Source organism: Haliaeetus albicilla, chromosome 7 (genome assembly GCF_947461875.1).
Source record: "Haliaeetus albicilla chromosome 7, bHalAlb1.1, whole genome shotgun sequence".
Lineage (NCBI taxonomy): Eukaryota > Metazoa > Chordata > Aves > Accipitriformes > Accipitridae > Haliaeetus > Haliaeetus albicilla.
The window spans coordinates 4,022,620-4,050,311 of record NC_091489.1 but is presented as its reverse complement, the minus strand read 5'-3'; the positions used below and the strand labels follow the sequence as shown (position 1 = coordinate 4,050,311).

The 27,692-nt window shown below is 53.3% G+C and overlaps 2 protein-coding genes across 3 annotated transcripts; one reads left to right on the top strand and one right to left on the bottom strand.

The window, feature by feature from the left end:
* Nucleotides 1-4,945: 4,945 nt before the first annotated feature.
* Nucleotides 4,946-18,582, bottom strand: LIMD2 (LIM domain containing 2). 2 transcript variants are annotated; one of them, XM_069786676.1, is made up of 5 exons: nt 18,263-18,582; nt 9,316-9,452; nt 6,655-6,699; nt 6,256-6,395; nt 4,946-5,726 (listed from the first exon to the last, which is right to left on the bottom strand). In XM_069786676.1, exons 2-5 carry the CDS (start codon nt 9,355-9,357, stop codon nt 5,567-5,569), a joined length of 387 nt encoding a protein of 128 aa, XP_069642777.1. In that variant the 5' UTR covers nt 9,358-9,452; nt 18,263-18,582; the 3' UTR covers nt 4,946-5,566. The 2 variants fall into 2 exon arrangements, with proteins under 2 accessions (XP_069642777.1, XP_069642778.1); XM_069786677.1 differs by lacking the exon at nt 18,263-18,582 and adding an exon at nt 11,584-11,689.
* A 2,459-nt stretch (nt 18,583-21,041) lies between these two features.
* On the top strand, nt 21,042-27,103 carry LOC104312228 (E3 ubiquitin-protein ligase RNF113A). The gene is made up of 10 exons (XM_069786673.1): nt 21,042-21,157; nt 21,499-21,575; nt 21,698-21,802; nt 23,133-23,240; nt 23,524-23,633; nt 23,838-23,944; nt 24,509-24,598; nt 25,468-25,561; nt 26,245-26,351; nt 26,879-27,103. Exons 1-10 carry the CDS (start codon nt 21,058-21,060, stop codon nt 26,959-26,961), a joined length of 981 nt encoding a protein of 326 aa, XP_069642774.1. The 5' UTR covers nt 21,042-21,057; the 3' UTR covers nt 26,962-27,103.
* Nucleotides 27,104-27,692: the final 589 nt, after the last annotated feature.

The following is a 27,692-nucleotide window of genomic DNA, read 5'->3' as shown; positions in this document are numbered from 1 at the left end:
GCATTGAGCATACTCGGGATTTGGGACAGGATAAGCTTCGCTGTCCCAGAGTACGCCAAGGGAATGGGTAACCGCATTTCCAAATATTTTCAGGCTTTTTTTTTTCCAGCATACTATCTTAGGAAAGGACAGAAATAGTGCTCCTATAAAATTCATCTACACTACTTGCTGAAATGCTCATTTTTTCCTGGTACTGCTGGATCTGTTTATGCAGCTCCTAGTCTTCAGTGTCACAGTCACTTAAGCAGTGGTTTGAATGCCACCATGGTCCCTTGAGATGCCGGCCTCCCTGGGCCCTAACCACAACCTTCCCTGTAATCACCTTTTCCCAGGCCATGGTATAGCTTGTTGCTATGTCAACTTGATACCAAAATATTTGTTAATGTAAAATATGAGCAAATAAGAATAAATGGGTTAACAAGCTGATGCAATAGAAACCACTGCACATGAAACAAGTACATGCGTGGCGCTTGTGTGCTGTTCCAGAACAGATGAGAACCAGACAAGTGAAGTTGTCCCAGAACAAAAATGTCTTGTGGAACCAGAAATAACCACTCCTGCTATGTCCTGACACCCTCCTTGTGTGCATTAGAACCTGAAAATCCCCTTTGCTAAAGGAGGAACTTGGAAACTCTTGGTTACCTTTACTCAAGGAGGTCCTTCCCAAAGCTGATGCCTTCATCCTCCTTTCCACTCGGTGTGTTCAGGGGTAACGTTTGCATTGTGAACATGAGATTCACATCTTACACTTTTATGATGGCATGTTTTCTCCTGGACTCCCTTCCTACTCCCTCCTCTCAAAAATAAGTAGCTCTATAGTAATTCTGCTTTCCATAAATACAGAGTGTGTGGTCCTGACTTGAATCCTCACCATGCCTGTCTGTAAGTGGTGGTTGAGCAGGGGCTGGGAGAGGAATATGGAGGCTTGGGTTGAAGGTTAGAAATGATCAGCCACAAAACACTGACCAATGCACAAAAGAAATGCAGCTAAAAACCTCTACTGCCTTTTTTATTTCCGATAATTTGTGTTATGCATAGTGTAGCTGAGGGGAAGGTGGCTAAAGGTGTGTTTTCCTCTCCAAGTCCAGTTCTGAAGCAAATATAATTTAAAATCTCCAAAGAGGTTGGCTATGCTACACTACTGTGGCTCTTTCTATTAGGGTAGTAAAGTCTAAACTAGGAACAATGTCTTCTGGATTTAATATTGCTTGGGTGTGGGTGTGTTGCATTATATTCAGGAAATGCTGGCACGGTTAGCTGTCATGTCACTTGTTCTTCTGTTGTTGATCTCTGCCTAGTGCTCTGTGTCTTGTCCAAAACTGGACATCTGGATGGTATGGATGTATATGGATTCTTGCTGATTTTTTCCCAAAACAGTTTTTATTACGTGAATCTGTTGGCTTGAATTTTTAGGCTCCGTAAATGTCCTTTCTGGAGCTAAAAGGCAGGTTGGTAACAGAAGCCTCGTGCTTGCATGGAAATGCAAAAGAAAGTTGTGGTGTGTGTAATACAAAAAAAAAAAAGGTTATTTGTTGCTCCTCAGTTGCATTGTTTCTTCAGTGGCAAGACCAGATCTGCGCTTTGGAGCAGAGGAAGCGCAGGTGGCGGTGTGCCATTTTCCGTGCTTCAAATTAAGGGCCAGTTAAAGTGTTGCAGCAGTCATCAACACACCCTGGGCCACTATTAAAGCGGCTGTTGTTGAGCTCTCGCTGCATCGCCTTGGAGCCCAAGAGACCTGTAGCATCCTCTGCTTTGGCTGCAACTTTTGCTGCTTCTCTGGCTCCTCTGCTGGGGATATTTTCCCATGGAGCTGCTGTGCTGGAGCAGCAGAAAGAAGCCCCAAGAGGGACCAGGTCATGACTTGAAAGGAACTTTTAAGTAGTTGATCTCAACCGAGTGCGACTCTGCAGCATCCTTGCGTAGGTTGCAGGCACTATCTATCTCCCTAGCTCTTGCTTCGCTTGCCAGATGCTGCAGGTTTCTCTCTGAACCCAGCTGTCTGGACAGCTGCTGTCTCCAGATCGCTCTGAACCATCTTGGTCCCAGGCTGGCGTGGGGTGCCGCTCTGCGGTGCTGCTGTGCAGTGCTGCTCAGCCTCACCAGGGGGAGTGCAGGATGCTTCCCCCCACCGCTCAAAGTTGATGGCTGGCTTCTGGCCACTTCAAAATTTCAAATAAAAAGCTGTAATAATGATTGGCAGCTATATATGCTGAGAGCCTGTGGTCCTGTCTTCTCTTCACGGTTATCTTACCCCTAACTGTGGGGTCTGAACATCCTGAACCCTGGTAACTCCATACGTACAGATTGCCGGTTTAGACTGCTGGTCAAGGGAGGCTGCTGGCAGCTGGAATGAGAGAAGACAGCCCTTGTGCTTAAAGATGGAGATTTGAAGTGAGAGTGTTGCAGTAAGAAGTCACTGTGTCTGCTCAGAAACAGGACTTTTGCGTGTGTTGCCCAAAAGGTATATTAAGGGTATGGGTGATTCAGAAAGGAGGGTTCCAGTGCCAGTGGCATGAAACTAGGTCTCATCATAAAATCAGCTGGATTTTAGCTAAACATTAGGGACAAAGAGACAATGTTTGGGGCTTTTTTTTGTTTTAATCTGTTTTAGAGAAACCTCATAGTTGAAGATATTTTAAGCTGGGGTTTCTATAGTGCTGCTTCTTCTGGTACGCCCTGGGAAAGTGTGCACCATCATTTGTGCAGGGCTGTGCACTTTTGAAATGTATCAGGCAGATAAGATAAGCTCAAAGCCTTTAAGACCTCTTCCTATGTGTGTTACCACTAGGGTTTCCCTGTGTGCAGAGCCTGGCATGTTAATCAGGGAAGCAGGAGTTTGCCATTCTTCTTCTTTGTGTGCAGCAGCCATTCTGTGAAACGTAGCTGTATCGAACGTCTCTCTCCCCCTGCGTGAATCTGATACTGATCAGATTCGCTTCCCCCCCCGCCCCGAACTGTGGTTGCCTGGGTCAGGTTGCTGCAGCCTGTTCGGTAATATATAGCCTGGTTGTTGGTTTCTGCTCTCAAAATCAGAAAACGATCGTGTAACAAGCTGGAGATCTCGCACCTCTTGTGCTCGCACATTCTCCCTCCGTTTCTGCTACATCAATGAGTTTCCTGTGCCCATGTGAGAAGGGGGTAAGTAGAGAACGGTGAGTGCTATTGTCTTTAGACAAAATCCCAAATTTCAATTTTGGGGAGGGAAGGAGAGAAATGGAACATCATTGTTCTTCTTGCTTAATGTTCTCTTTTTAACTGAAAGCCCAACATTTAAAAGCTGGGGGGTTTTTCTCCCTCCCCAACCCCCAAAATCGTCTGGTATAGTTAAAAAGGCTTTGTATCTGATTGCCCTGCTGTGCAGAAAAGAGCAGCAGCCTGCCGAGGTGAGGGAATCGGGAAGTGAAGCCAGCAAGAAACAGGAAGCGAAACCGAGGAGTCTGCTTTCATTTTCTAAGGCGACCTTAGGAAGGAAGGGGCCGCAACCCGAAGAGCATCACAAGACCCTCGCCGCAAAGCAGCGACTGCTTGGGTTTTGTTTCATGACAATGAATGCTGCAGGGCTGCTCAGGAAGCGGCTTTTGTTGTGGTGTCGATCTGCTGCCTTCGTGTTGGTGTGAGGAGTCGGCAGCACCTGCGTGATGGGGACGGTTGAAGCACTTGGTGAGGCTGAAACCCACTTGGAGCCTTGCCGGGGTCTCTGTCTGTATGGGGGTCTCTGTCTGTATGGGGTCCCTGCTGTGCTGGCAGTGTAAATCTCCAGGCAGTCCCCACAGACCTGCCCTTTAAAAAGCCCTTAACTAAACAGGAGAAATAACTTGTCTGACAGGAGGGACATCAGGCTCCTGGGGTCATCCGACATGTCTTTTCCCTGAGATCAGGTGTGACTGCAGCCAGCTTTGCCAGGGAAGGAGAGCTGTGGAGATGCTGCCTGGCTGTTGGTGCATACCCAGAGCCCCGAAGGACTTGTTTTGAGGGAGGAGGACCACAGCGACCTGGGTGAAAAACACATCTCTGTATGTACCATCTGTTCTTCCTGGGACTCCTATGGACTACCCATAACCATCTTTTTCCCCCTCTTCAATCCTTAGCTCCTGTTTGCATGGCTGTGTCTGGATTCTCCCAGACAGAACATGCTCAGCGGGAGCTGATGTTATCAGTCAGTGACGGAATAGGGGCTCTTGTTGTTCATATCAAAGGCTGTTGCTCTGATGTGTGGGCTCTGCTAGTTTCTGTGCCATGTGGGCTCTGAAAAGCCTATTTCCCGTAGCATTTGAAAGACATGGGGTTCCTGAATGCTTACCCTTTCAAGCTAGTCTTACAAATCGTGTGTGGAGGAAGGAGGTAAATAATAATTAAAAAGACTCACCTGGTTTCACTACATTAGGCTCTCCAGCCTGCCAGGTCTTGTTGGGCTCATTCATTTGTATGGACTATGCTGTCCAGACATCACAGCTCAGCAGATGGGGGTTGATCCAAACCAGACCTTGTATTGTACCAGTGAGCCCAGCTCTGATGCTGGTCCTGCCCATTGCGCCGGCTGCAGTGAACTGAGCCGGCATCTGCTTGCGGAGGCAGGGCATAATATTTATTGATACAGAGGGGGAAGCGAGTAAGCCACAAAATGTATGCAGGGCAAAGGGGTGGATCTAATTCATAGGACAGTGAATTCCCTTTGAGAGTGGTCTGGACTCCATGTGGAAGCTGGCGTGCAGTTACAGCTGGGGTGTGTAGCTCACAGGAGTAATGCTGGCGTGCGATTTGAAATCCTGGGTTCAGTCCCCAAAGGACCGGTCTGCCTCAGTCGTAACATTACACACATGTATCCAGGAATACTTTCTTGATCCTGCATGGGCAGAAGCTCTTTCCACAGTAACTGGGCAGTAAAAGGCAGACCTGACCGCTACCCCCACCTCCCCAGGCCCCTGGGAACACAGGACAAGACAGCGAAGGCTCGGAAACCTTGTATTACAAAAATAAAAGAGCGCATGGCGCAGTGTCACGCATGAAGCTGCCGTGCCAGGCTCCAGCGCAGAACGTACCAATCAAAGGCAAATATAAAAAAGACAAACACTGTTAAACAGTCATAGGGCAACATCCTTAAGGCTGAACAATCCCAGCTGAACTGAGCTGATGTAAACCAAGGACCCTCTTTATTCAGAGTCCCAGCAAGGCAGGATTGGTGTGGCGGGAGCTGGGAGCTCTGCTGTGACTTATAGGCTGGGTTATAAGATCCAGATCATCTCCTTTTCCATGGTGGCAGGCCTGAAATGTATGACTGGGGCTGGGGTTCCCGTGGGGGCAAGTCCTGGTCTGACCTCATCAGTAAGAGGGGCCGGCAGAGAGAGGGCTTCAGGTCTGGGGGCTATACCCCAGTCACCTCTGCCCTGTCCTTATGGCCTGTAGGACCCCTCTAAACATCGTCCAAAGAGGACTGGGCTGCCTCCCTTCCCTTTCTGCCCACAGGCCCTTGGGTCCCCTTTGCTTTACATCAGCTCAGTTAGCCCCCGGCTCAGCACTGCTCCGTGCCATCTCTGCTGGGCTCCAGGGAAGGGTGGGCTGGTCCCACTCACGCCGACTTGGTCCCACTCTCCACCTCCTTGTGCACCCACAGCTCCTTGTGCTGCTTGCGCCCAAAGCCCTCGTCGTAGTTGCCTTTACTCTTGAAGAGCTGCTGGAAGTGGGGCTTGCAGTAGAATTCCCCGTGGAGTGCCGCGTAGCTGCCCAGGCTGGGGAAGGAGAGCAGGGTTAGCTGGGCACGGGGACTCAGCCGCAGGTTGGGGGGGGAGCGTGTGAAGTTTGGGGGCACTGGGATAGGGGAGGAAGGAGGAGGGAACCTTAGGAAGGTCCAACTGTTCCCTTCGGCCAGCTAAGGATGTTAGGGGCTGCTGAGGGGTCTGTAAAGGGGGGGGGGGGGGGGGTCCTGCAGGGCAGCTCAGCCTTGGCTCTGGGTCATCTAGGGGGAAGCTCTGGCTCAGCTCCATGTTACCTTGGGGCTGCTCTCAAGAAGGGGAAAAACCTCTTCTTCCATACCACATGGGATTTAGCTGAGACTTGGGACCAGGTGGGCAGATAAGCCCTTTTTTTTTTTTTTGCTGTGACAAATGGGCTGGGGGTCTTTAGCTACCCAGCAAGAAGAAGGGCTGTGATGGGTGGGTGCACGGAAGGGCATCCCGCACCCAGGGTGGGCAGAGCCGCAGTGACACCCGTCCACCTCGCTGTCAGCAAGCTCCACAGCAGCCTCCCGACCCGGCTCACCTGAGCTTGGTGTGGCAGTGCTTGCAGCAGAAGCAGGTGTTGTGGAAGACGAATTTATCCGCCACCAGCCGTTCCATGGGATAGACGGTTTTCTGGCAGGCAGTGCACATCTCCTTCACTTGTGCCTTCAGGCTGAAGGACTGGGCAAGGGGAGACCAAAGGGAGAGAGGATGAGGAAGAGGTTTGGGATATCCTGTGCCTGGCTCCCACCACAGCCCTCTTCCCTAACATCCATGCTGCCATTTGCTGGAGCATCAGTTGGAATTAAGCAGCCCCATCTCCCCTCGCCCTCCCTGTACTGCTCCAACTGATGCTGGGCTGGATTGGTGCTTGGGCCTCAGGCTTTCAGTCCTTCCCCCCTTGCCGTGAATCAGTAGGATGTGGTAAAATGGCAGGTACCTTGGAGCGCTGCACTGTGCTGCCTCCTGAGTTGTTCTTTGCCTCCTAAGAAGAGAAAGAGAAGCGAAATCAAAATGAGAGCCTGGACTGACAAACCTGGCGCTGAATTGCGCTTAAGGAGGAGCAGCGGAGGATTGGTACGGGCAGCTGAGCTGCAGGACCTTGGGGCACGCCAGCAGCCTCTGCCTGGCTGTCACAGGCACATGGTGACTGTCTCTGAGCTCACTTGCCCAGAGGCCATGACCTCCATCTAGTCCTCCTGTGTGTTCTTTCCTGCACTGTGGTGCTTTTCCCAAAGAGAGAAGGAAGAGAGGAAAATAGAAAAAGAGGAAAAACTGTTGACATATTGCAGAGAAGGAACTAGGCACCAGGAGTCTGTGGGACTTGCCTGGAGCCCTGGGGGAAGAGCAGCCAGCTCTCATCCAGCACTGCTCACTGAGGCCACTGTCTTGGACATAGGAGAATGTCATGGCTTTATTTCTTCGGTGGCCAAGGTATAGCTGACCTCTTCTGTGGTGGCAGCACCCAAGCACAGATCCAGGAGCTGTCACAGCGTAGGCATTGCAGAGCACAACCCCGGGGTGACAACTCTCCCTTGCTCCCAGCAGCCACTGATGAGTAGCTCTCACCGTTTGCAGGCATCGATTACTGTCCTTGGCTACCCAGTGCAACTGCCGTGCGTGTCTCAGCCCGCGGAGGGCTGGCACTAACCTCTCGGGAATAACAGCAGCAAAGCAGAGGAGCCCTGCTTCCACATCCCTGGGGGACAGTTTTGGGCCTGTGGCAGGCGGAGAGAGGGGGAGAAAGAGCTTTGTAGAGCTGCTGCAGCACAAACCTCTGGCAAAACTCCTGCTGTCACCTTTTCTTATGCATCTACCAACAGCAGCTCCGCTTTGATGCGAGATGCTGCTCCTGCTCCTTCTAGCCAACGTTTACGGGGCTGGAGAATGATAATTAACCCTTCTCTTGCTGGAGGTGTACAGGGCCTGTAGTTGGAGGGCAGTAGGCTGCCAGTTCCCCCAGAGCATGACTGGGGTGCCCCTTGCTCTCATGGAGCATGTTGTGCTGGTTCGCCCTCAGCGGATGTTTTGTTTCTGAGCTCCTCTGCTAGCCCCGTCACCAGCCCGTCACGCAGGAAACGCCTGCGCCGTAGGCAAGATCGAAAATCCTCCTCGAGTCCCCCACAGGCTCTGTGTGTGTGTCTGGAGGGCAGGAGGGGCAATGGGGCACGGTCAGAGCTGAAGACACGCTCCACGGCGTTCTGCAGCTTGGCAGGGGCAGATTTTACTCGGACCCTGCGGCTGCGGGAGGAGCAACAGGGCTGAGAGATCCAAACGCTGAGGTACCTGTACCTCTGCCCCCAGGATCTCGGAGCAGGGTCTCTGTACGCTTTCACATCTGCAGCTGCAACAAGTCATCTCCTCCCAAATTTCCTCCCCCTCGCTTGCCCCACGGTCCCGCTCCGTCCCCAAGCTGGCTGTTTGCACAGGCACCAACCGGGTCCCAGTCAGCCACCTGCAAAGTATTTTAGCCTGCCTCCACACTGATGAAAATGCCCCCTTCTTCTTTCAAACGGTCAGGATCAAAGGGGTAAACATAATTTTAGCAAGTGTGGACCAGCCAGGACTGCTTTACGACAGACTGGCTTGCCCTCTGCGCTGTTCGTTCCCAAAGCTGGGGCACTGTGACCCCAGAGCATCACCCTGCTGCCTCCTTGTCCTTCCTCTCGCTGCTGGTTTGGCTCTGCTTGGCCAGCACTGCCCCTTATCTCTTCCCCTATGCTCATCTTCCATCCCCATTCCTCCCGCTTTGCGCTCCCGCATCGTTTCTCCTTTGTATTTTTGGAAACAGTTTGTCTAAGAGACGCACAGGAAACTCTCACTTTGCTGAGCTGCCTCCTCAGACGTTTCCCAGCTGCTCTCATTGACTGAGGTCAGGGACGTGATTTTCCTCTCACTCCCACAAGGCTGGGTGAGTAAGCCAAAGTCAACAGCGGGACATGGGCAGTGAGGAGACTCAGGCTGTGTAAAACCAGTTGCATCCCTCGGCACTGGTAAAACAACCGCAGGTGCTCTCCTGGGGGTTAGGTTTTAATATACTGTTTCCAGGCTCAGCTGACCAGAGCTAAGGAAAACGCTGCCTCTTTGGAGCTGGAATACATCCGTTCCCAAGGCTACAGGCAATCCACCGTTGCTCGTCACTTCTCGGCAGCCTTCTGGCTCCGATCAGGCACACTATCTATTTCATATCTGATATATCCTCCCTCGGGGAAGGGCCATATCCTGTCCCAGCAGGAGATGTTCTTGAGCCTTTGTGTTTTTCCATCTCCAATCACTCCAATCCTAAGCAGCTCGCATGGTCTCAATTGTGATCACAGAAAGCCATGGAAACACAAACAAACAGACAGCAACTCGAGACAAGAGCAGGGTGAGCAGCTCTGTACCGACCAGAGCCTGGATGCTGGCACTGCAGTGTGCTCAGCAAACAGCACCTTCTGCTGGAACATTCCTGTCCCCGGTTTTGTTGTCTGAGTAGCAGTGACCGTGCCTTTGATCACCCTAAAATGTCAGTCCAGAATACAGCTTCTGTACACACTCTCCATCCCTGAGAACCAAAAGCCAGTTTGAAATTCCCATACAAACCACAGGGGATGTTACGTACATGAGTTGGGGGTGGGCTGGCGGGTCCTGTGGCCTGGAACATGGTTCCTTCCCCTCCTCCGTCTGTTTAATCCTGAGCTTGAAGTTGGTGGGCCGATGTTCCCCGGGGAGGCGTCTAAGACAGACCTCTTGCAACACCTGGAAAGGAAATGTCAACAGGAGTGTGGCTAGTTTCATCACCCCAAACCCAGCAGCTGCACAGCTCTGCAGGAGCTGGTGCGTGACAGCAGCATGCTCAAAGCTTCCTCCATGGGGTCAACGCAGCCTCTTTGGTCTAGAGCTTTCCTGAGGGATCCGAGAGATTTAGGCACACCAGACTGGACTGGCAGAGAGAAGATGCAGGTCTGGAATACTGCTCAGTTTTAGGAAGCTGGCAGGTGAGCTGGGGCACTGAGCTTTAGTCCTCTAGTCCCATACAAAGATATTGGGCTAGGATGGGAGAGGGTCGCTGGAAATGTGAGCAGAAGGTGATGTGATGGCTTCTGCTCCAAACCCACGCGTGGAAGGCAATGGCCAAGCCGTTAGCAGCAAGGCTACAACTCCCAGCCAGAGCCGCTGTCCTGCCGAGGCAGCGAAACCAGCGTGTTTCACTCATATAGCCACTGAAGAACTTGTGTTGCTGGAGCAAGGACTGTGATTTTAGTCTAATTTTAGCCCAGAAAAGCCTTGCTGAACAGAGTGGATCACAGCTCAGCAGAGCGAGTGATGGGGATTTTGTCTTCTCTGGGGAGCCCACATCGCCTTTAGGCTGAGACCTGTAATCTGTGACCTCTGTGTGATGTGCTGAGTGCCTAGGAGGGTGAGTTTGACAGGTCTCAGACCAGTTTTAATGCAGCACAGAAAAAAAACTACCAGCATTACAAATCACCCCTTTTGGTAAAAATTTTTTTAAAACATTTAAAAAAAAAAAAAGGCACTGACAGATCCTCAGGGGTTTTTCCCCATTGCACCTTACCTTCAAAACACCCATAAAAGATCAGGCTTGCTGAGCCCTGTTTTGAATATGCAAGAGAGAGATGTGGGGTTGAGCAAATGATGCCGAGGGAGGAGCCGAGCAGGGAATAGGAGGGTGAAGGGGTGGCTGTGCAGCTCTGCAATGATGGGGGTGTGCTGGGGGGCTGGCAAACCAGCACACCCCTCCCACTCCTGTCTGGGGCTGCTTTCCTTTCCTGCTGAAACCTCTCATCCTCATGTTGTCACCCCCAAAACTTTCCTGGTGCCCAAGGGCTAGGGTAGACCCTGAGAAAGCCCCAAGGCAGAAGGCATGCCGGGGTGGAGGGCTTGGGGCAGGGGATATCACCCCAATACCAATCTCACAGTGACATTTGCAAACATGCCCGGGTTTGGGAGGTTCTTTGGCTGCCTAAGAAGTCCCAACACCCAGCAGCTGATACCAGGCTTGCACTGTGCGCAGCAAAGCACCCAAAGTTAGCGGCTGCTTTCGGAGTTGAGAGAGTTTTGCTCCAGGTCCCGAGCAGCGATGGGTGAGCTGGGCTCCCCCTCGCAGCCCTGGGGGGCTGGGCGGCCCTCGTCGTAAACATTTCACAGCCTCATCTGAGAATACGGCTCCTATTTTACCTAAGTCATTTCCCGTCTCCTCTGTGGTTTGCTTGTTATTTCCTGCTCGCCAAGCGGGGCGGACGGCAGCGTGCAGGCGGCTGCTGCCGTACCTGCCGTGTGCTGAGGGTCGGGGCAGAGCTGGCCGAGGAGCAGCCCCTGCGGCAGGGGCTCATGGCCCAAGCCCACAGTCCCTCTCTGCCTCCTGTTCCCTGAGACAGGACCTTCCATCTCATGTCTATGGGGTCTGTATGGTGCCTACAGCCCAGCACAGACCCCGCGGGGAACCTGAGGAACCCAGAAAACCTGGCGTCCCTACCCCACGCATACTTACAATGCGGATGCACAACCCTCCCCCTTTTCACCTGCCTTTCACCTTCTCCCCTGCCTTTGCCACAAACACTTCTCCAGCCCCAGCTTCCCTTCCTCTTCCCTCACAGCTCATCTTGTTCTCCTACCCCCGCCACCTTTTTTCCCTTGGTTCAGTCTCTCCATCATCCCCCTCTTGCCCTTTCCCATAAGCACACGCTCCCCGGCTCTTTCCACCTACTATTTGTTCCTTTGCTTCTCTTGCCCCCAAACCCTGTTCCCTTCAATGCCATCCCATTTATCCTACTCCATGGCTTGATGTTCTTCATCCAGCCCCATCCTCCAGGTCTCTTTCCTCTTAACATCCCTCTGCCTCCATCCCTCTGCCCATCCGTGCACATACCCTGCTCGCAGCCCCGTGCCCACACTCTCCCAGCCTTCGTTTCAAACGTGAGGTCCCCTCGGTGTAGCTGCCCTACGGGCATGTGAGTAGAAGTTGCTAAACATCCTTCCTGCCAAAGGACAGGAAGCAAAAGTAGAAATCTCAAAGGGGAAGGGTGTGCTGAAGTGATAAAGGAAACAGAACAAGTTAGAAACGGCAGGAGGGTTTCTAGGAGGCTCTCAGCTGCTGTCATCGGTCTTCCAAGGAGGCATTAGTCTGCACAGGATGGGATTTGAGCCCAAGGCAGTCAACTCAAGCCTCCGTGAGCAGAGGAACCCCGGTGGCACAGGCTTTGCTGAAGGACATGCTGCCACACTGATGTTATGAAGCCTTCCCAATTGCTAGGGCAACCCTCCAGTGTGCAGCAGCGGGGGCTCGCTGATTTTCTGAGGAGTGCAGAGGGCATCTGGGACAAAGCAAGAAAGCCAAGTCCAAGTCTCCACAGTGGAGGCTGAGCACTGTAACTGCTAGATCTGACTTCTCCAAACCTCTGTTCCCTGAGGCTCTTGGCCATCTATGCAGTCCGGGAAGAGCAGGGCAGAGGATTGTCCTCTCCTGGTTATGCAGCCAGCAGTTTCAGGTATTTGGCCCAGGACAAGGTGAGAACCCCTTTGCCTTACAGCCTCCGTTCTTCCTGCCTCTCCTGGGAGCATCTGATGGCTGGTGTGGACAAAAAAAAACTTTCTCCAAGGGATCAGGGCCTGTGCCATCTACCCAGGGAGATGGAGCAGCTTTTGATGGCAGCAGTGGTGGCCACAGCATGGCAGACACAGAAGGAGGTGGATCCTGGTGTGCTCCAGAGACGTGGGACCACAGCCAGTGGGATGCACTTAGTGCTCAAGCTGCCAGCTCTGCCTGCCCAGGTCATCACCGGCAGCTGCCGGTCCTGTTCTGGGTGGTTTTTTTGGTGATCTCAGCAAGTTAGTGTTCGACTCAGGACCTTGGGTTTGGAGCTTGTCTGGCATCCGCAGGGGACGTGTGCCTGCTGCCGCGTGAGAGCAGCTAGAGAGGTGCTGCGGCTCTGTCTTTTAGCACCGAACAGGGAGTGTTTTGGGGTAAGGAAGGCAACGTTCATCCCAGAAGCTCCTTGGTCGCAGAGCTTTTGCCTAGCAGCCTCTCCCATTCCCCTCTCACCTTCCTGCCTGACCCTGGCGGCAGACGTAGGGAGATGAAGCATCTGGGGTGGTCCCTCAAGGAAATTCCCCAAACCCCCTGACGGGGATGTGCCTCTGAAGCATCAGGACGGGTGCAGGGAGCCTTTCTCCCCTTTTCCCCCTTCCCCTCACCGGCGGGGCCACCCGGGCTGCCCTCGCTGCCGAGCCAGCCTGCTCTCAGCGGGCCCCCAGCCCGGCGCTGGCTAATGGCCTCTCCGAAAGCCGATGGGTTTCCGGCACAGGAAAGCAGCGTGACTGCGGAGGGCGAGAGGCCCCTTTCTGCCATATGGTTCCCATTAGCAGCCCTGTGAAGTGTATGTTTACTGCTGGGATTGCTGTACCATTGCAAGAGGCTTTCCCAAAGGCAAAGCATGGCGGGGGGGGGGATCCAAGTCCTTTCCTCCTCCATCCCGGGAGGACGCGGAGTATCCCCAGCAGCGCAGAAAGGCACGGGCAGGGGCTCAACACCTCGGAGAGGCTGTCAGGCCTCTCCCCAGGGAAATCGTGGGCTAAGCCGATTGCTGGGGGGACTGATGTCCCCGACATCATGTGCAGGATTAGTGCAGCCTACACACACGGGATGGCCGCTGACCCTCCAGCTCCATGGCCTCTCTCAGCAGGACTGCGTGGGATGGAGATGAAGAGGAGCTGGAAGAGCCTGTCTCCCGAGCCTGGGAATCACCCAGCTCACCGGCCCCTGTTTCAGCAGCCTTGAGCCTCATGGCCAATCCACACCACGAAACAAAGCCTGGTGCGGAATCGGCGTCAAAGAGGCCAGCACCAGAACCGGGCACAGCACCGCCAGGGAAGGGGGCATGGCATCCCCGGTGCTGCTTCAGCTTCTCAAGCGTGGAAAGAGACAACGAGATGCAGTTTTGGGGGGATGATGGAGTGAGCCCAGTGGTCACCGTTCCAGCTTTAGCCATGGAAGACCTTAATTCAGCTTCAGATCTTGGCTCCTTCTGTGGCTTCGAGCCAACCACTTGACCTCACCAGTATTTGGGACCCAGGGCAGGTCCTTGATGTAGGGTGAAGGACTCCAGGGAGGAGCAGCCGGGACACCACTACCCTGTTCATCAGGTTTCTGGAGAGAAGCCCCACCACATGGACCTGTCACAGCCTGCACCCCACGGCATGGAGCTACCTTCCACCAGCCTGCCCCACTAATCCGCTTTCCGTCCACGTTCCGCGCCCGGGCTGCCTCTTGAAAGGCTGCCAGTGGGCAGGAAATCTGCAGCCGAAATGCTGAAGGATGCTGACAAGGAATAGTTGTGGGGAGGAACAGGGCTGCCTTTGTCAGGGCAACAATGGAGGACCCGCAGAAGCGAGGAGGGAGCCCGAGGGAAGCCCCTGCCCACCCGCTCTGGTCTCCCACCTTTGTCCCTGCCTCGGCTTGCCTCCCCTGAGGAGGAGGTGCACGGCCCTGGAAGGACCAGGGCCAAGGGGGACCGGGCTGGTCCCCAGCCCCTGCCTCCCAGCGAAGGGGCAGACAGGGTAGGAGGATGCTGCTGGGATTCATCCGTTTTCCAGAAGTGGAAACTGAAGCACGGAGCAGCCCATTCCTGGGACCGCGGCCGTGTTTAATGGCATCCATTAAAAATCATGGTCTGAAGGGAGTCTCTGCTCCCTGGGATCTCTTATCTTGCTAGGAGCTCAGATAGAGCAGACAAATGCAGCAGAAAGCCTGTTGGGAGGATGAGAAGAGCCTCTTTTCCAGGCAGAGACAAATCCTCAGTAGTGCCAGATGACAGAGAAAGCGGCAATGGCCAAAAATTGCAGCTTTGAAGGTTCAGGTTGGACATTAGGCAAAACTGCTTCACTGGGAGAAAGACTTGGAAGCTCTGCAGCGTGGTACTAATTAAGTGCAAAATAAACGTAGTGCAAACAAGCACAATAGGCAAATAGCAGTTCATGCTCCTTCCCTCCCCTTTTCAGTTTTTCCGTAGTCTCTTCCATAAACCATGTTCCACCTGGAAACCTCACCTTCTGGTTTCCCACATAAATGTAGATCCATTTACCATTATACTGGCATTATGTTCCTAGTTCTTCTCCCACCATAATATTTGCCTCTCAGAGAGATTCGTAAAGAGTAATCACATTCCTTATCAGTCTTTTTTTAGCAGGAGAAGGCAATTCCTTTTAATTTGTTCTCATAAGGTGGGTTCTCTGTTCCTACAGCCACCTTGGTGGCCCACTGCAAGTAGGTGAGCTGGCCTGAATGCACCACACTGAAGGAGATCTGAGACCTTTGTATTCTGGTACAAATACTTCTCTGCCACCCCGAAAACATCTGGCCTGATGTGCTCTTCCTCTGTCACCTCTGCCAGAAATCCTAGATGCTCTTTCTTCTTCAGTGCCTTCCACTTCCAAGGTCCCTCCAGGCTACAGCAACTTCATATTGCAACTCCCCAAGTGCCTGCTCTGGCACAACTCTCCTTTAGCCATTTCTAGAACTCCAGTCTCACCTTCCTGTTTGCTGATCTGCTTTTTCTCACCATGGGCAGATCTCCTGACTTCTAAAGGGACTGTTAACAAGTTCAGTCCCTAGATCTCTCCTTGTGGAAGGATCCAAGCCTCCTTCCATTTTACTGTCTCTTACCTATCCTCTTCCCTGTCTCCACCGAAAATAATAATTTCCTTGGGGCACTGTATCAAGTGCTTTCCTTAGATCCATGAGCCTCTGTTGTTTCAGAAGTCAGTTATCATACCCAAGGAAGATACTGAGCCAACTTGACATGATATGTGGTAAAACCACAGTGCATTTTATTCTGCTTCCCAATACCATGTCTTTGATGAGTCTTCCAAAACCTATTCTAGAAAATCACCTTTTATTGTACTCCGATTAATGGACCTGTAATTGCCTGTAATTTCCTCTTTCCCCAAACATAACCTGTAAATGTTATGTTGGCTAATCTCCTCTTGTGGAATATCACCTGTAAAAAAAAAACAGACTTTGGACTGGCATTTCCTATGTGGATTAGCCCATCTCCCGAGCTCTGAGAGAGCCCCTCCTGAGAGCTTCTGCTGTTTCACCATCTGCAGACACAGCAAGAGCAGGAGTCCTGTTCCAGGCACCCCAAAACACAGCACAACCACTTTCCGTGGTCGCTGCCTCCGCACCACCCCTGCGCGAGCTGCTGTGTCCTCCTGCGTTTGCTGTCCAAATGCAGATTGTGTCAAAAACAACCCCCACCAAAATCATATTCCTAGATTAAATCTCTCAAAAGATCATTCTTATTGAGCTGCCCTGTCCATTTTCAGCCTTCACCTCCATCCTCCCTTTTAGGACCCAAGATGCCATACAGCCCAGTATAGGATCTGGTGCTCTGCAAGGCCAGGGGATTTCAGCAGAGCAACGAGTGTGCTGGGAAAAGCAAGCGCTGGAGAGGCACATCAGAGGTTGCTGAGGCTCCGTGTGTCTGAAAACCCTTGAGCTGGCCATATGGAGAGGGTTATGGGCACACCAGAGGAGTCAGAAATATGTCTAAAGTGTGCTTAATATTGATTGCAATAATCCCTTCACCCAGATTTAATGTTTTTCCATCCCAGAGCTTTTGCTAACAGCTAGGTAAGCTCTGCAACACCCCCAGATGGCAGATAAAAATGACTTAACTGGAAAGTGAAAGGCCAACACCTCTGGGGGAAGATGGCAGCTGTCTGACAATGGACAACAACCATGCAAAAGCTGAGGATGGGCAAAAAGGAAAAGAAAAACTCCATTGCCATGTAGGACTGGAGGGGGTAGTTGTAGGCTCACAGGACTGACTCGCTGAAGGAAACCAGAAGAGGAACTCCCCTCCCTAATGAGATGTCTCGTGAGATTTTTGTTGACCAAAAAAGGTCAGGAACCTAGTTTTAAGTTGTATGAAAAAGAAGATGCATCCAGTCACTTTGCAAAGCCCAAGAGGCTGGTTCTGACAGACCCTCACTTCTTAACTGGGCATTTGCTTCTTGTAGGGCTCCCATTTAAAAAGGACGTTAATGCTGGAGCTGTTTCAGACTAGGCTTGATCGGTTGCCCTGCAATTATTTTGTGATCTACATTAATAATGCTGCAGATGTGCTACTCCTGGCTTTAAATACACAACAGCTCAGCTGGGGCACCAGATGTCTTCCCTGCAAGAGCCCTCACACGAAGTCTTTGGTGGACAAAGCCCGTTTTCCAAGGCATGATCCAGGCTACTGAATTATCATGTTCTTTCAAAACTAATGCCCACCTCATGAAAAAAAATCAGCAGAAAATCAATCAAAAATATGACCTACAAGGTAGCCTAGCTGGTCTCAAGTGATCCCAGGGGATTAGAAAGATCAGACTGGCTCAAAATATGGTAATTACAGCACCGGACTGGGACTTGGGAGACCTGAGCTTGATTCCCAGCTCTGCTGCTAATTTTGGGGTGACAGTGGACGAATAATTTCATTTTTTCAGTTCCTTTCCCCCCTTCCCCAATGAAAACAGAGCTGCTCTCCTTTGTGAAGCCCTAGGAGATCCCTGGCTGTTAAGGGTTATGTCAGAGCTCAGGGTATTTGTGTTGTTATTAAATCTCACAGTCATGCAACAGCCTCCCCAGGGAAGTGATGAAAGACCTGTCGCTGCAAAGGTTTAAAGCCAGGCTGGATGAGGCGGTAGGAGACACACCACTGAGAATTAGCAGGCATTAATGAAGGGGGATAAGGGAGTCGGGATCTAACAGGTTTTCTTCCATCTCTCCTCTTTCTGATCAGCTTAATAAAATGGATCTGTCCAGCCCCCCTCCGGCATGTACTGCAGCACACAACAAAGAGGGAATTACAGCCCAAACGGGCAGCGCGAGCCCTGAAACCCCGCACCCCAAGATGCCCACTGCAGCGGATCCGGCAAACACAGGCCTCCGCTCGCTCTTGTCCCCATCATCTGCTGGGTGCAAGCCCCTTGACCCCCAGCTCATGCTGGGCACGGGGTGCTCACCCACCCCCCCCCGCTTCAGCAGCATCGCTCCCCAACAGGCTCCTGGAGCTCAGACAGCGTCTCCTTGCCCCTGCCTGACCCCGGCGAGGCCACCCAGGGCTGAGAACAGACCCCCTTGTGTTTCCCCCCCCACCCTGAATCTGCTTCCCGCGACCGCCTCGGCCGAGCCTCCTCCCAAAGCAAAAAAAGTTCCCGGGGTATCTGGGTGGGACCTCCTCCCCGGGGGGCTGTGCAGGTTGGGGGGGATGAACCCCCCATTTGCTGGGTGGCTCCTGGCCAGCGGTGCTGCTCCCCGGGGTTCTCCCTGTCTTTGCATTCCTCCCTCCTCTCCATCCCTTTCTCCCCGGGTCCCTGCCTCTCTTCTCCCTCCCCACTGCTCGGTCTTGCTTGCTCCCCCAGCTCTCCCACCGCCGCAATCGGCAGCAATCCCCGGGGTGGACGAACCCCCTCGCTCCCCGCATCTCGGGGACCATCATTGTCTCCCGCCGAGCCGCCCGCTGCCTCCCAGCCCTGTTGTTCTCCACGAGCGGAAGGCTCACCATATGCCTGGGCTCCTCACGGCGATGCCGAGCAGGAGGGTTTCACCCCGGTTAGGGTAGGTCTGTCCAACGGTGGGTCTGTCCAGCCGCCCCCGATGGCAAGGGTGTTCTCGCTCCCTTTCTCCCCGCTGCAGAGGCCGGGGCTGTGGGAGCCGGAGTCGTTTTCTGCGAGCTCCCACGGCCGCCTCGCGAGCCCTTTTATCGCTGGGCTGCCACGGTGATTGGCTCTCAGCGTCGTACCGTCTTCCAGCCGCTTGCTCCTTTGTGTGAAGCCAACCTCTAACCCCAAACCTTCCCCGGCCCCTCTCTTCCCGGGCTCCCTCTCCCAGCAGCCCCCAGACCCCCGCAGCCTCCCCGACCCCGCTGCCAACACCGCCGACCCTGAGAACTTTGCCTCCTCTTTCCTCCCCGCCGGCAGCGTGCGTGCAATTACCCCTCCGGCATAATTAGCTTTTGCCCAGCCTCTCCCCCCATGTTCTGCGTGTGCAGATGGGCTTCGCTCAAGACTTTGGACGCGGCCTCGGGCTCTCTCAGCATGGCACTAACGCACTCGTGTAAGGTTTCCTGCAAGCATCCCTGAGGATCTGTCCCACCAGGGTCTGCAAAAGCCAAACTCGCCCCCACCCCCAGCCTCAGCAAACTGTTTGCAGAGGAAGGATCTTATCAGGCAGCGGCAGGAAAGGGGGACCCCAATGCCCCCAGCTCCTAACCCCCCCCCCAGGGGGGCAAAACTGAGCCATCATGATTTCAGAAATCCAGGTTTTACTCCACAGAAAGTTGATGAGCCATGCGTGGGAGTGGTGTTGCGTAAGGTGGTCCGTAGATCTCCCAGAGCAGGTTCTCACGGGGCGAGCAAAATCGCTGCCAGGGCAATAAAGGCAGCCTCACCCGCACTGTCCCTGGGGTTTGGGACCGGGTGGCTGAAGTTTGGAAGGCTGGGATTTCCCCAGGAACAGGGCAAAATGTTGGGAAAAAATAGGTTAAATATTAATAGTTAAAACCTGAAGGGAACTCGGAGGTGTTTTGAGACCAACCAAGGAAGCTGGGATGGCCGTGAGCTGGCAGAAAAGCAGAGGGACCCTGTGGCTCTGAGGACTTCACCTTAACCTCCCAAACCCTCCAGTGGGGGATAAATGGATGCAAAATATGAGATGGACTGGTGGGAAGAGCTTTGATAGTGGTGATGCAGGAACATATATTCTCGTTTGGGCTCCTCAATGCAGCATGGTGCTGCTGGAAAGAGCCAAATGCTGGCTGGAGGTGGCCCCAAGTCTGAGGCCAGAGGCAAAGGCAGGTGATCTTTGTCTGCAGAGTTTGTCTGTAATTCCCCATACAAAAAAAAAAAACAACCAAACAATTAAGGAATTTATGGCGGTGTTTACTGGACAAGGAGACAGCGGTGATATGATTTACTACCTCTGTCACTCTGCGTTGCCCAAATAGCATCTGTGATGAAAAGGCTTGCTGCCACCGAGAGCAAATAAAAGAGGAATTTGACTCGATAGTAAAATTAGCTGTTGCCAAGCAGATCCAGACCCAGCGACGGGGATGGTCATACGTATCACGCAACAGGAGACTGGCAGGGCTTCAAAAGCCAGTGTCCATCTGGACATGGGGAAGAGCAGAAGAGCATCCAAGGCATCACCACGGCTGCCCCGAAACGAGGGCAGGCGTGTGGGAAGCCTCCAGCGAATGAGTCCTGGGCTCTGGGCGTAAATGCACTGGGCAAATGGATCCCGTCTTCAGGCTTGGTCTGCCTCCCCTCCCCACAGCATCGCCCCGCAGGGACGGGGTCTGGAGGAGGAGGGGGCTGGGAGCTCATCCTGGCACCCACCCGTGGGGGATGCAGGGTGGGTGCAGACCTGCGGCCTGAGCCCACGTCCCACGGGAGCTCCCCCCCGCCCCGGCAGCAAAGTCCTTCTTGCAGCCCCTCTGCCTGCTGCCAGAAAAGCTGCAGGTGTCCCCCCCATACGTGCACAGGCACACATATGCGCACCCACACATGCCTGCACACCCATACCCACGCAAAACCACGCTAGCACGCTCACACGTGTGCGCACACACCCCCCCCGGTGCCTGCACATATAGGCACACACAAGCGTGTGCATGCACATGGACACACACACACGGGTGCACGCACACGGACACGCACACGGACACGCACACACACGTGTGCACGCACACGGACACGCACACACACGCGTGTTCACGCCCTCGTGCACACACTCAGGCCCTGCCATGGCGGGGCTGCACAGCCGGTGCCAGGGCTGGGGTCCTCCGGCCTGCGCCCACCTCAGGGTGGGCCTCGCTGGGGGGGTGCTGGGGCTCAGCTCCTTTTCCCGTTGCTATGGTGACGCGGAAGGCCCCAGAAGATGGAGGGGGAACGGGGATATGGGGGGGGGCGGCCCTCGCCCCTCACTCCAACCGCTCCGCTGCTGGGCTCAGAGGCCTGGAGCAGGAGCTGGGGGACCGGAGGGGTCGGCTCGCCCCGGGCCCGAGGTACCGGGGGGGTCCAGGGAGTGCAGCGGGGAGCGGCCTAGGGGGGTCCCGAGGGGCTTCAGCAGACCGCCCCCCCCCCCGGCCCCACCTCGCCCCCCCCAGTTTCCTCCCCCCCCCCCCCCCGCCGGCAGGGGGCGCTCTCCCCCGGGGGCGCCGCTCTCTCTCCGGGGCCCCGCCCCTCCTCTCGGGCGCCCCCTCCCTAGTCCTCCTCGCCCGCAGGGGGCGCTGCGCCGCGCGGGGGGGGGCAGCGTCCGGCGCCGCTCTAGCCGCCGACGGCAGGGGGTGGGCGGTGCAAGATGGCGGACGAGGGGACTGTTTGCAGCTTCGTTTTCAAGAAGCGGGGCCTGGCGGCGGGTAGGGGTCGGCGTAAGCGGCCCAGCAGCGATCAGGAGCAGGGTGAGGGCTTGGCGGGGGCTCGCGGAAGACCTTGAAAGGGCGCTGGGAGCCGGGCCGTTGCGATACCCTGGGGAGGCGAAGGAGGGCCTGGTGCCACCCCGGAGCGCTGCCCCCACACGGAGGGGGCTCGCTGCCCTCCCCAGCCGTACCGATGTCCGTGTGGTGGAGGGGGTGAAGGGCTCTTCCCCGGCCGTGCCACCGCCCTCGGGGGCTCCGCCGGCCTCCTGCACCTTCCCGTGGGCTTCCCCAGCCCGCAGAGGAGGGAGGCTGCCAGCAGAGCCTGCGCTTGGGCCGAGGTCCTGCCCCCGGGTGCACACTTACCCCTGGGCTTTACCTCTCAGAGAGCAGCGGTGAGGAGGGCAGCACGGTGGTGCGGAAGGAGCGGCGGCGGGAGACCCCCAACCCCATGATCCAGAAGGTAAGGGAGCCATAGCAGGGCACTGCTCCATCCGAGGTGCATCTCAGTGGCCTGCCAAGCTCCAGTTAGATGCAGTGTTGGAGTCTTCTGTCCTTCCTACCTGTTGTCTTCTTGCCCCTCAGACCAGGAGGTGTGCAAAGGAGAGGCCTGCCTACGCGCTGAGCAGCAGCGACGATGAGGATCCATCAAAGGAGATAGGAGTCACTTACAAATCAACAAGGTCGGCGGTAAGGACTGGGCAAGAATGTGGTTCTGGGGTGTGAGGTCAGGTGGGACTGGCAGATCTCACACTTGATAGAGAGAATTTGCCTCTGTTGAATGTGGGATTGGCCATTCCTTCTTTTTTATCTATAGATACAGTTCCCTGTCCCTTCCCTCTTCATAGACAAGCACCTTGCGCTGCATTTATTCTCCTGATAGCCTCTGCATCCCCAGGAGGCTGTCTAAGGTTGGCCTTTCCTTCTTAGAGCTGGGAATTAAAACCCCAAGATGCCACTGGACTTGCCCAACATCACACAAAATTTTCAGGAGAGGGAGCACTTGAATCAGGTTTGCTCTGCTGTTTGGTTCATGTTTTCAGTTTTAGACCATCTTCCTTCACAAAGAATTCAAGGTGACGTAGAAGGTGCTCCCATCTTTATCCTTGTGACTAGTGATGGAGTAAGAGCTACAGAGAGAGGTCATTGTATTCTTGGGATTGCTGGCTGGGGTGTCCTGGGTGTCCTGTTAACGTCTGGAGTGCAGAGAGATCAGCTGTGAAGGTTTGGGCACGGCTCAAATTGCTCTCCCTACTAGTTTTTTTCTCTTTATTTTCCTCCTGATCCAGTGAAGTTGTGCCCATTAGGATGAGCCTGGGCAGGATATAAGTAGGATTAAAAGCAGGTATCAACACATGTTCGTCTTCAGACCTATTTCTTTATTGTCTGCACCGCTGTAAAAAATGGGAATAGAGCCTAACTGTCCCCAGTTAAAGCTGCAGGGTCACACTGAGGTCTCCTTGTCACATTATGGATTTGGTTTTAATTGAGGCTGGCTGTAATTATTCTTTGGTTTCTGTGCAGCTGTTCCTGAAGATCTGATAAAACCTAGGAATAGGTGTCTGTTCGGTCCATTAAAGAGGAATCTAAACCAGATCACTGTATTAAAACTGAATGTAAGCCACCGGCATCTAGGTTAAAAGTTCAGACATAACATCCTGCGTGTAGGCGGGATGGTCTCATGATTGAAGTGTTGGACATGGGAGATCTGAGTTCAGCTTCCAGCTAAGCTGAGCCCTGAGCGTGAAGGAGTAAAGTAAGGACAAGTGTTTCCTGACTCTGCAGGCTAAAACTTGAGAGCAATGGGTAATTAGCACTCTGGCCTCTGCAAGCACTAGGCTGGATCCGGCCCATGGGGGATTCTCCCTGGCAGGTGCTAAGGGACAGTAGAAACTGGTGGCAGGTAAAGCAGGCCATGTGCAATACTTGCTCTGTGACCAGCCCTTCAGGTAGCCAATGAGCTCTCTGTCTTGTACAGGTTTTCTCTTCACTGTTGTCACAAGTTTTTCTTGCTTTTCAGAAACCTGTTGGCCCAGAAGACATGGGAGCCACAGCAGTATATGAACTGGACACGGAGAAGGAGAAAGATGCCCAGGCCATCTTTGAGCGCAGCCAGAAAATCCAGGAGGTGAGTCAGCTTTGCTCTGTAAGAGGTAGTGCTCCATAGCAGGAGTACATGTGGTTTACTCATCCCCTTCTGCACACCAAGAAGAGTTTGAGCCTCTTCCTCCCTGGAAATTTGAGAAGCCAAGAGTGTAACCCTTGCAAATAGCAGAATTTTCTGGCTTTATCGGCATCTTGGTATTAAGGAAGACGGGGCTGGGAAAGGAGACTGGTGTCAGAGTGGTGAAAGCTAATAGGCGTCATGAAACTTCCTTGATCCTTAATCACCTTTCTTTTTGCTTTCCTAGGAGCTGAGAGGAAAGGAAGATGATAAAATTTACCGTGGTATTAACAACTATCAGAAGTATGTGAAGCCCAAGGACACATCGATGGGAAATGCCTCTTCAGGAATGGTCAGGTGGGTTGGGATAAGCCTCAGAGGACTGGGACCACAATGGAGCTCAGGCACCATCCCCAAAGGCACCTGTTTGGGGCTTGAACTTTGCTGTTACTGCCAGCTTCTTTCTGTCTAACGAGTCCGGTGTCTGGTTCTGACCAGGCCCCCAGGGGCCTTCTCCACTGCAGCTGAGCAGCCAGCCTGAGCCTTCTCCCACCCTTTCAGAAAAGGACCCATCCGTGCTCCGGAGCACTTGCGGGCCACGGTGCGATGGGACTACCAGCCTGATATCTGCAAGGACTACAAAGAAACTGGGTTCTGCGGCTTTGGAGGTGAGTGGATCTTGCCTGCAGGTGAACAGATACTGTGCCAGATCTGCAAAGGGATCCAGTCCAGCTTGTGATCCCTTTTTTGTGGTGCTGAGATGGGCACTTGTTTGCAGAGTTGGTGTGTGGTGCTGTTGCAAAGTTGTTTTATGCAATGTTCTTGTCATTTGTGTCGGCCCTCCTGAAAGCTGATGGCCTCTAATCAGTGGTTATAAGAGTCCTGGGAGGGACCCCTGGGATGTTCCTGTGACCCACATTTCCACAGGTATTCTGGCCGCTGAGGCCATGTGAGGGATGGGATTTACTGTTCCTTATCCCACTTCTCATGTGTATAAATGCTGGAACTGTCACTGTGGCACACAGAGCACAATCCTCATGGCCTGTCAACCACGAGAGGGATCCTGTGCCTGCTCCAGGAGCTTGGTGCTGCCCTGGAGCACAGGCAGGCGGGAAGCAATCAGGTTTCACCTTCTGCTGGGCAAAGCTCAGGCTGCCCCTGAATGACATGTCCTGCTAACACTCTACCCCACACAGCCTAGCTGTTAATTCCTCTTTCTTTGCCTGGCTCAGACAGCTGCAAATTCCTCCATGACCGCTCGGACTACAAACACGGCTGGCAGATCGAACGGGAACTGGATGAAGGCCGGTACGGAGTCAATGGTACGGCACCACCCCTCTGCTCTCCCTGTCCCTAAGCTAACGGTGGATGAGGCTACCAGGTCCTGACTTTTATCGTGCCCTAACGTGAACGTGACTTAGGGATATTGGATCACTAAGAATGAAATGGATCCTTTGCTGTCTCAAACTGCATGGGCCGTGAGTTGAATTAATATTAGACAGAAAGGACTCTTTATTGCAAAGCTGTGGAACTCCCTGCTCCAGATGACCTTAGGGCCAGTAACCACTGACAGTGCTGAGCAAATCTGCTGCTTTCAGATAACCACTGACTGCCACCAGAGAGAATTATTTCCTCTGGCTCTCTAGAAAAGGACAGCACTACTGTTGTATGGGTCCCAACAGTGAGCTGTGACCATCTCCTGCCCCCCAGATACCCAGGAGGGGGGATGCTTTCATGCTATGTCACATCATTATTTCTCACTCACAGTGTCCGTAGCTGCGGCCCAAGGCTCATGCGTTTTGCTCGTGAACTGCTGTGCAGTTGTGGGGAAGAGGGTGTTCTCTGTTCAGTTGGAGCCAGAGTTTGGTGGCAGCTGGTTTGGAAGAAAATCTAAGAAAGAGGAGGGGGCTGGAGGATATGTCTCTTTATAGCAGTGAGTGGGTGAGGTAGAAAAGAATTTGCTCTTGTGAGATGAGCAACAAGCACGCTGGCTCATTAGACCTAATTATATCTCAGTCCCACATGTGTTACTGACATCAGCAACACCCAGATGCCAGAGCTCTATTGTTTGCAGCAAAGATTTAATCCCACCTGCTGTGCTCTCTCCATATTTAATATTTCATGCCCCACGCATGGGCTGGTCTAGCTGCCTCTGCTCTTGCTTCAGTCTGGTTAACTTTCTCTTCTGCAGATGAGGAAAACTATGAGGTGAGCAGCGATGAGGAGGATATGCCTTTCAAATGCTTCATCTGCAGAAGTTCCTTCAAGAACCCCGTGGTCACCAAGTAAGTGGTTTTTTGGCCTGAGGAGCCAAGTGTCTGCTGTCGATCCAGTTCACTAGTCATTCACTGTTGAGGCAAATACAAACACTGCCCACAGGCCTGTGGGTGGAACCTGCTTCTTGTCTGCTGTGGCTTTCTGGTGGGTGGGGAAATCCTCTGGTAACCAGGGAGTCTCATAACTGCGTCTGGAGCATCTCCCTGGAAGGGATCTCAAGCCTTTGTTGTCCAGGCACCTTCTAGATTTCCACAGACGCTGCCTCATTACATCATCTTTCCCCTTAACCTTGAGATTTTGTTTTCAATCCTTCCTTCCTCCTGGACACTGAATGGCACGCTGCATTGCGTGAGCAAAGAAACAGAAGCATGGGGAAGCCAAGAGCTTGGCAAGGATGAGGAGTAAGCTGAGGGGCAGCATGGACATCATGCGCTGCCAGCCCTCTCCCACAGTGCTGGCTGTCTTGCTGGGTACCTGGTGTCTGGAAGAGCTCACTGGTGGCTCTGTGCCATTGCTCCACATCAGTGAAGTGATGCTGAAACACCATTCATGAGGACAGTGATGCAGAGGAAACTCTGCATGCAGCTCACTTTTGCATCCCCCAGGAACCAGTAGTCAGTAATTTCTAACTAACTCCTGGACACAGTGATTGTATCTGGTGACTTGCAGTGGCATCTGTGTCTCCATACAGGTGTAGGCACTACTTCTGTGAGAGTTGTGCCCTCCAACACTATCGCAAATCCCAGCGCTGCTATGTCTGTGACAAGCAAACCAATGGAGTCTTCAACCCAGCAAAAGGTAAAACGGGCACCTGTGGGAGAGAGGGCTTTCAGTGGGAGCGGCTGGAGCAGCAAAGGCAGCAGCTCCTGAGGTATCTTCTTGGTGTTGGGCCTGGCCCTAAGCTGGAGCTCACAGCTCTTGGCTGCTAGCAGAGCTTCCTTTAGTGCCAGGAGATACTAAATCATGGCCTGGGCGGGTCTGTAGGTGCAAAATGAGCATCTGTGCTTGCCCAGATGGGGAACTAGGGGAGTGTGACCCTTCTGGTGAGGGTAGGGAGGACGTGCTGCGGGAGTGGAGGCAGCAGCTTGTCTGATGCTCTAGTTGGCAGGTCAGTAACACACTGATGGATTCTATGACTGTAACATCTGATGCCCTGGACTCAGCAAATGGTGGTAGCTCCTAGCTGAGCCTTTGTGTAGGCAAGTGATTTTTGGTAGCTGCCCTGGTTCTTGCAGAGATGGGTGTTTACAGGACCTGGGCACCTGGCTTTGCTGTAGGACAGCCCCCGCACATGGAGTCTCATCCTGCCTATTCTTGTTTTACAGAGCTCATGGCAAAATTGGAAAAACACAAAGGGGAGGAAGAGGAGGAACAGCAGCATTCAGACCACGCAGAGGATCCACAATAGCAGAGCACCCTGTTTTGTATCTAGCTGAATAAAGCTTTCATGGGAGAAAAAAAAAAAAAAGCTCACAGCGGTTGCCTTGGGGCCAGCAGCTGTAGCCAGGCATTGTGTATCCAACCAGCAGCTACTAGAACAGTGTCCTGACTGTGCCGGACTCCTTGTTTGCTGCCCTGTGAAGGCATAAGGCAGAACAGGTAAGGTCAGACTCAAGAGTCATGGCTGAGTACAGCCTTCTGCTACCACCATGCTGCCAGCAGGACCACAACAGTTGCCTCTGAGTGCAGCAGTGCGCCTGGGGAAGGAGGTGTTGAAGACTACATTCAGTTACTTCATAACTTCTTTTTTTGACCAAGGCACTGCTGTTTCACTTCTAACTTTGCACTGATCCTGCTTGCTTCCTGTTGCTGTGTAAGCATAAAACTATCATCTCCAAGTTAATTTATGTCCATAATATTTGAGCATGTAGCAAGCTGAAAGCATGGACAGGGATGAGAAATATTAGCTTGTGTTAAGTTCATCCTTCACCCTAAAAATGCTAACTCAGGGGAAGGCAGGCTAAAGTGCAGCAGTTATTTGTGATTTATTACAGCTCAGTGTATGCCCTCCTGTGTTTTCTGCCTGCCTCCTTGTTCCTAGGAGAATTGGAGAGAGGCTTAGAACTTCAGTGGGCAACACCTGTTGAATTATCCCTCTTCTGTGACAAAACCCATCTCCTCCAAACCATCACTCAACTC

Excerpts from the sequence above, each read along its gene's own strand:
- LOC104312228 (XM_069786673.1), top strand. The coding sequence starts at position 21,058 with ATGGCGGACGAGGGGACTGTTTGCAGCTTCGTTTTCAAGAAGCGGGGC. Across the intron at positions 21,803-23,132 it reads ACAAATCAACAAGGTCGGCG|AAACCTGTTGGCCCAGAAGA; the intron begins GTAAGGACTGGG and ends CTTGCTTTTCAG. Across the intron at positions 23,241-23,523 it reads GCAGCCAGAAAATCCAGGAG|GAGCTGAGAGGAAAGGAAGA; the intron begins GTGAGTCAGCTT and ends TTGCTTTCCTAG.
- LIMD2 (XM_069786676.1), bottom strand. The coding sequence starts at position 9,357 with ATGTTCCAGGCCACAGGACCCGCCAGCCCACCCCCAACTCAT. Across the intron at positions 6,396-6,654 it reads GCACAGTGCAGCGCTCCAAG|TCCTTCAGCCTGAAGGCACA; the intron begins GTACCTGCCATT and ends CCCCTTGCCCAG. Across the intron at positions 5,727-6,255 it reads CACTGCCACACCAAGCTCAG|CCTGGGCAGCTACGCGGCAC; the intron begins GTGAGCCGGGTC and ends CTCCTTCCCCAG.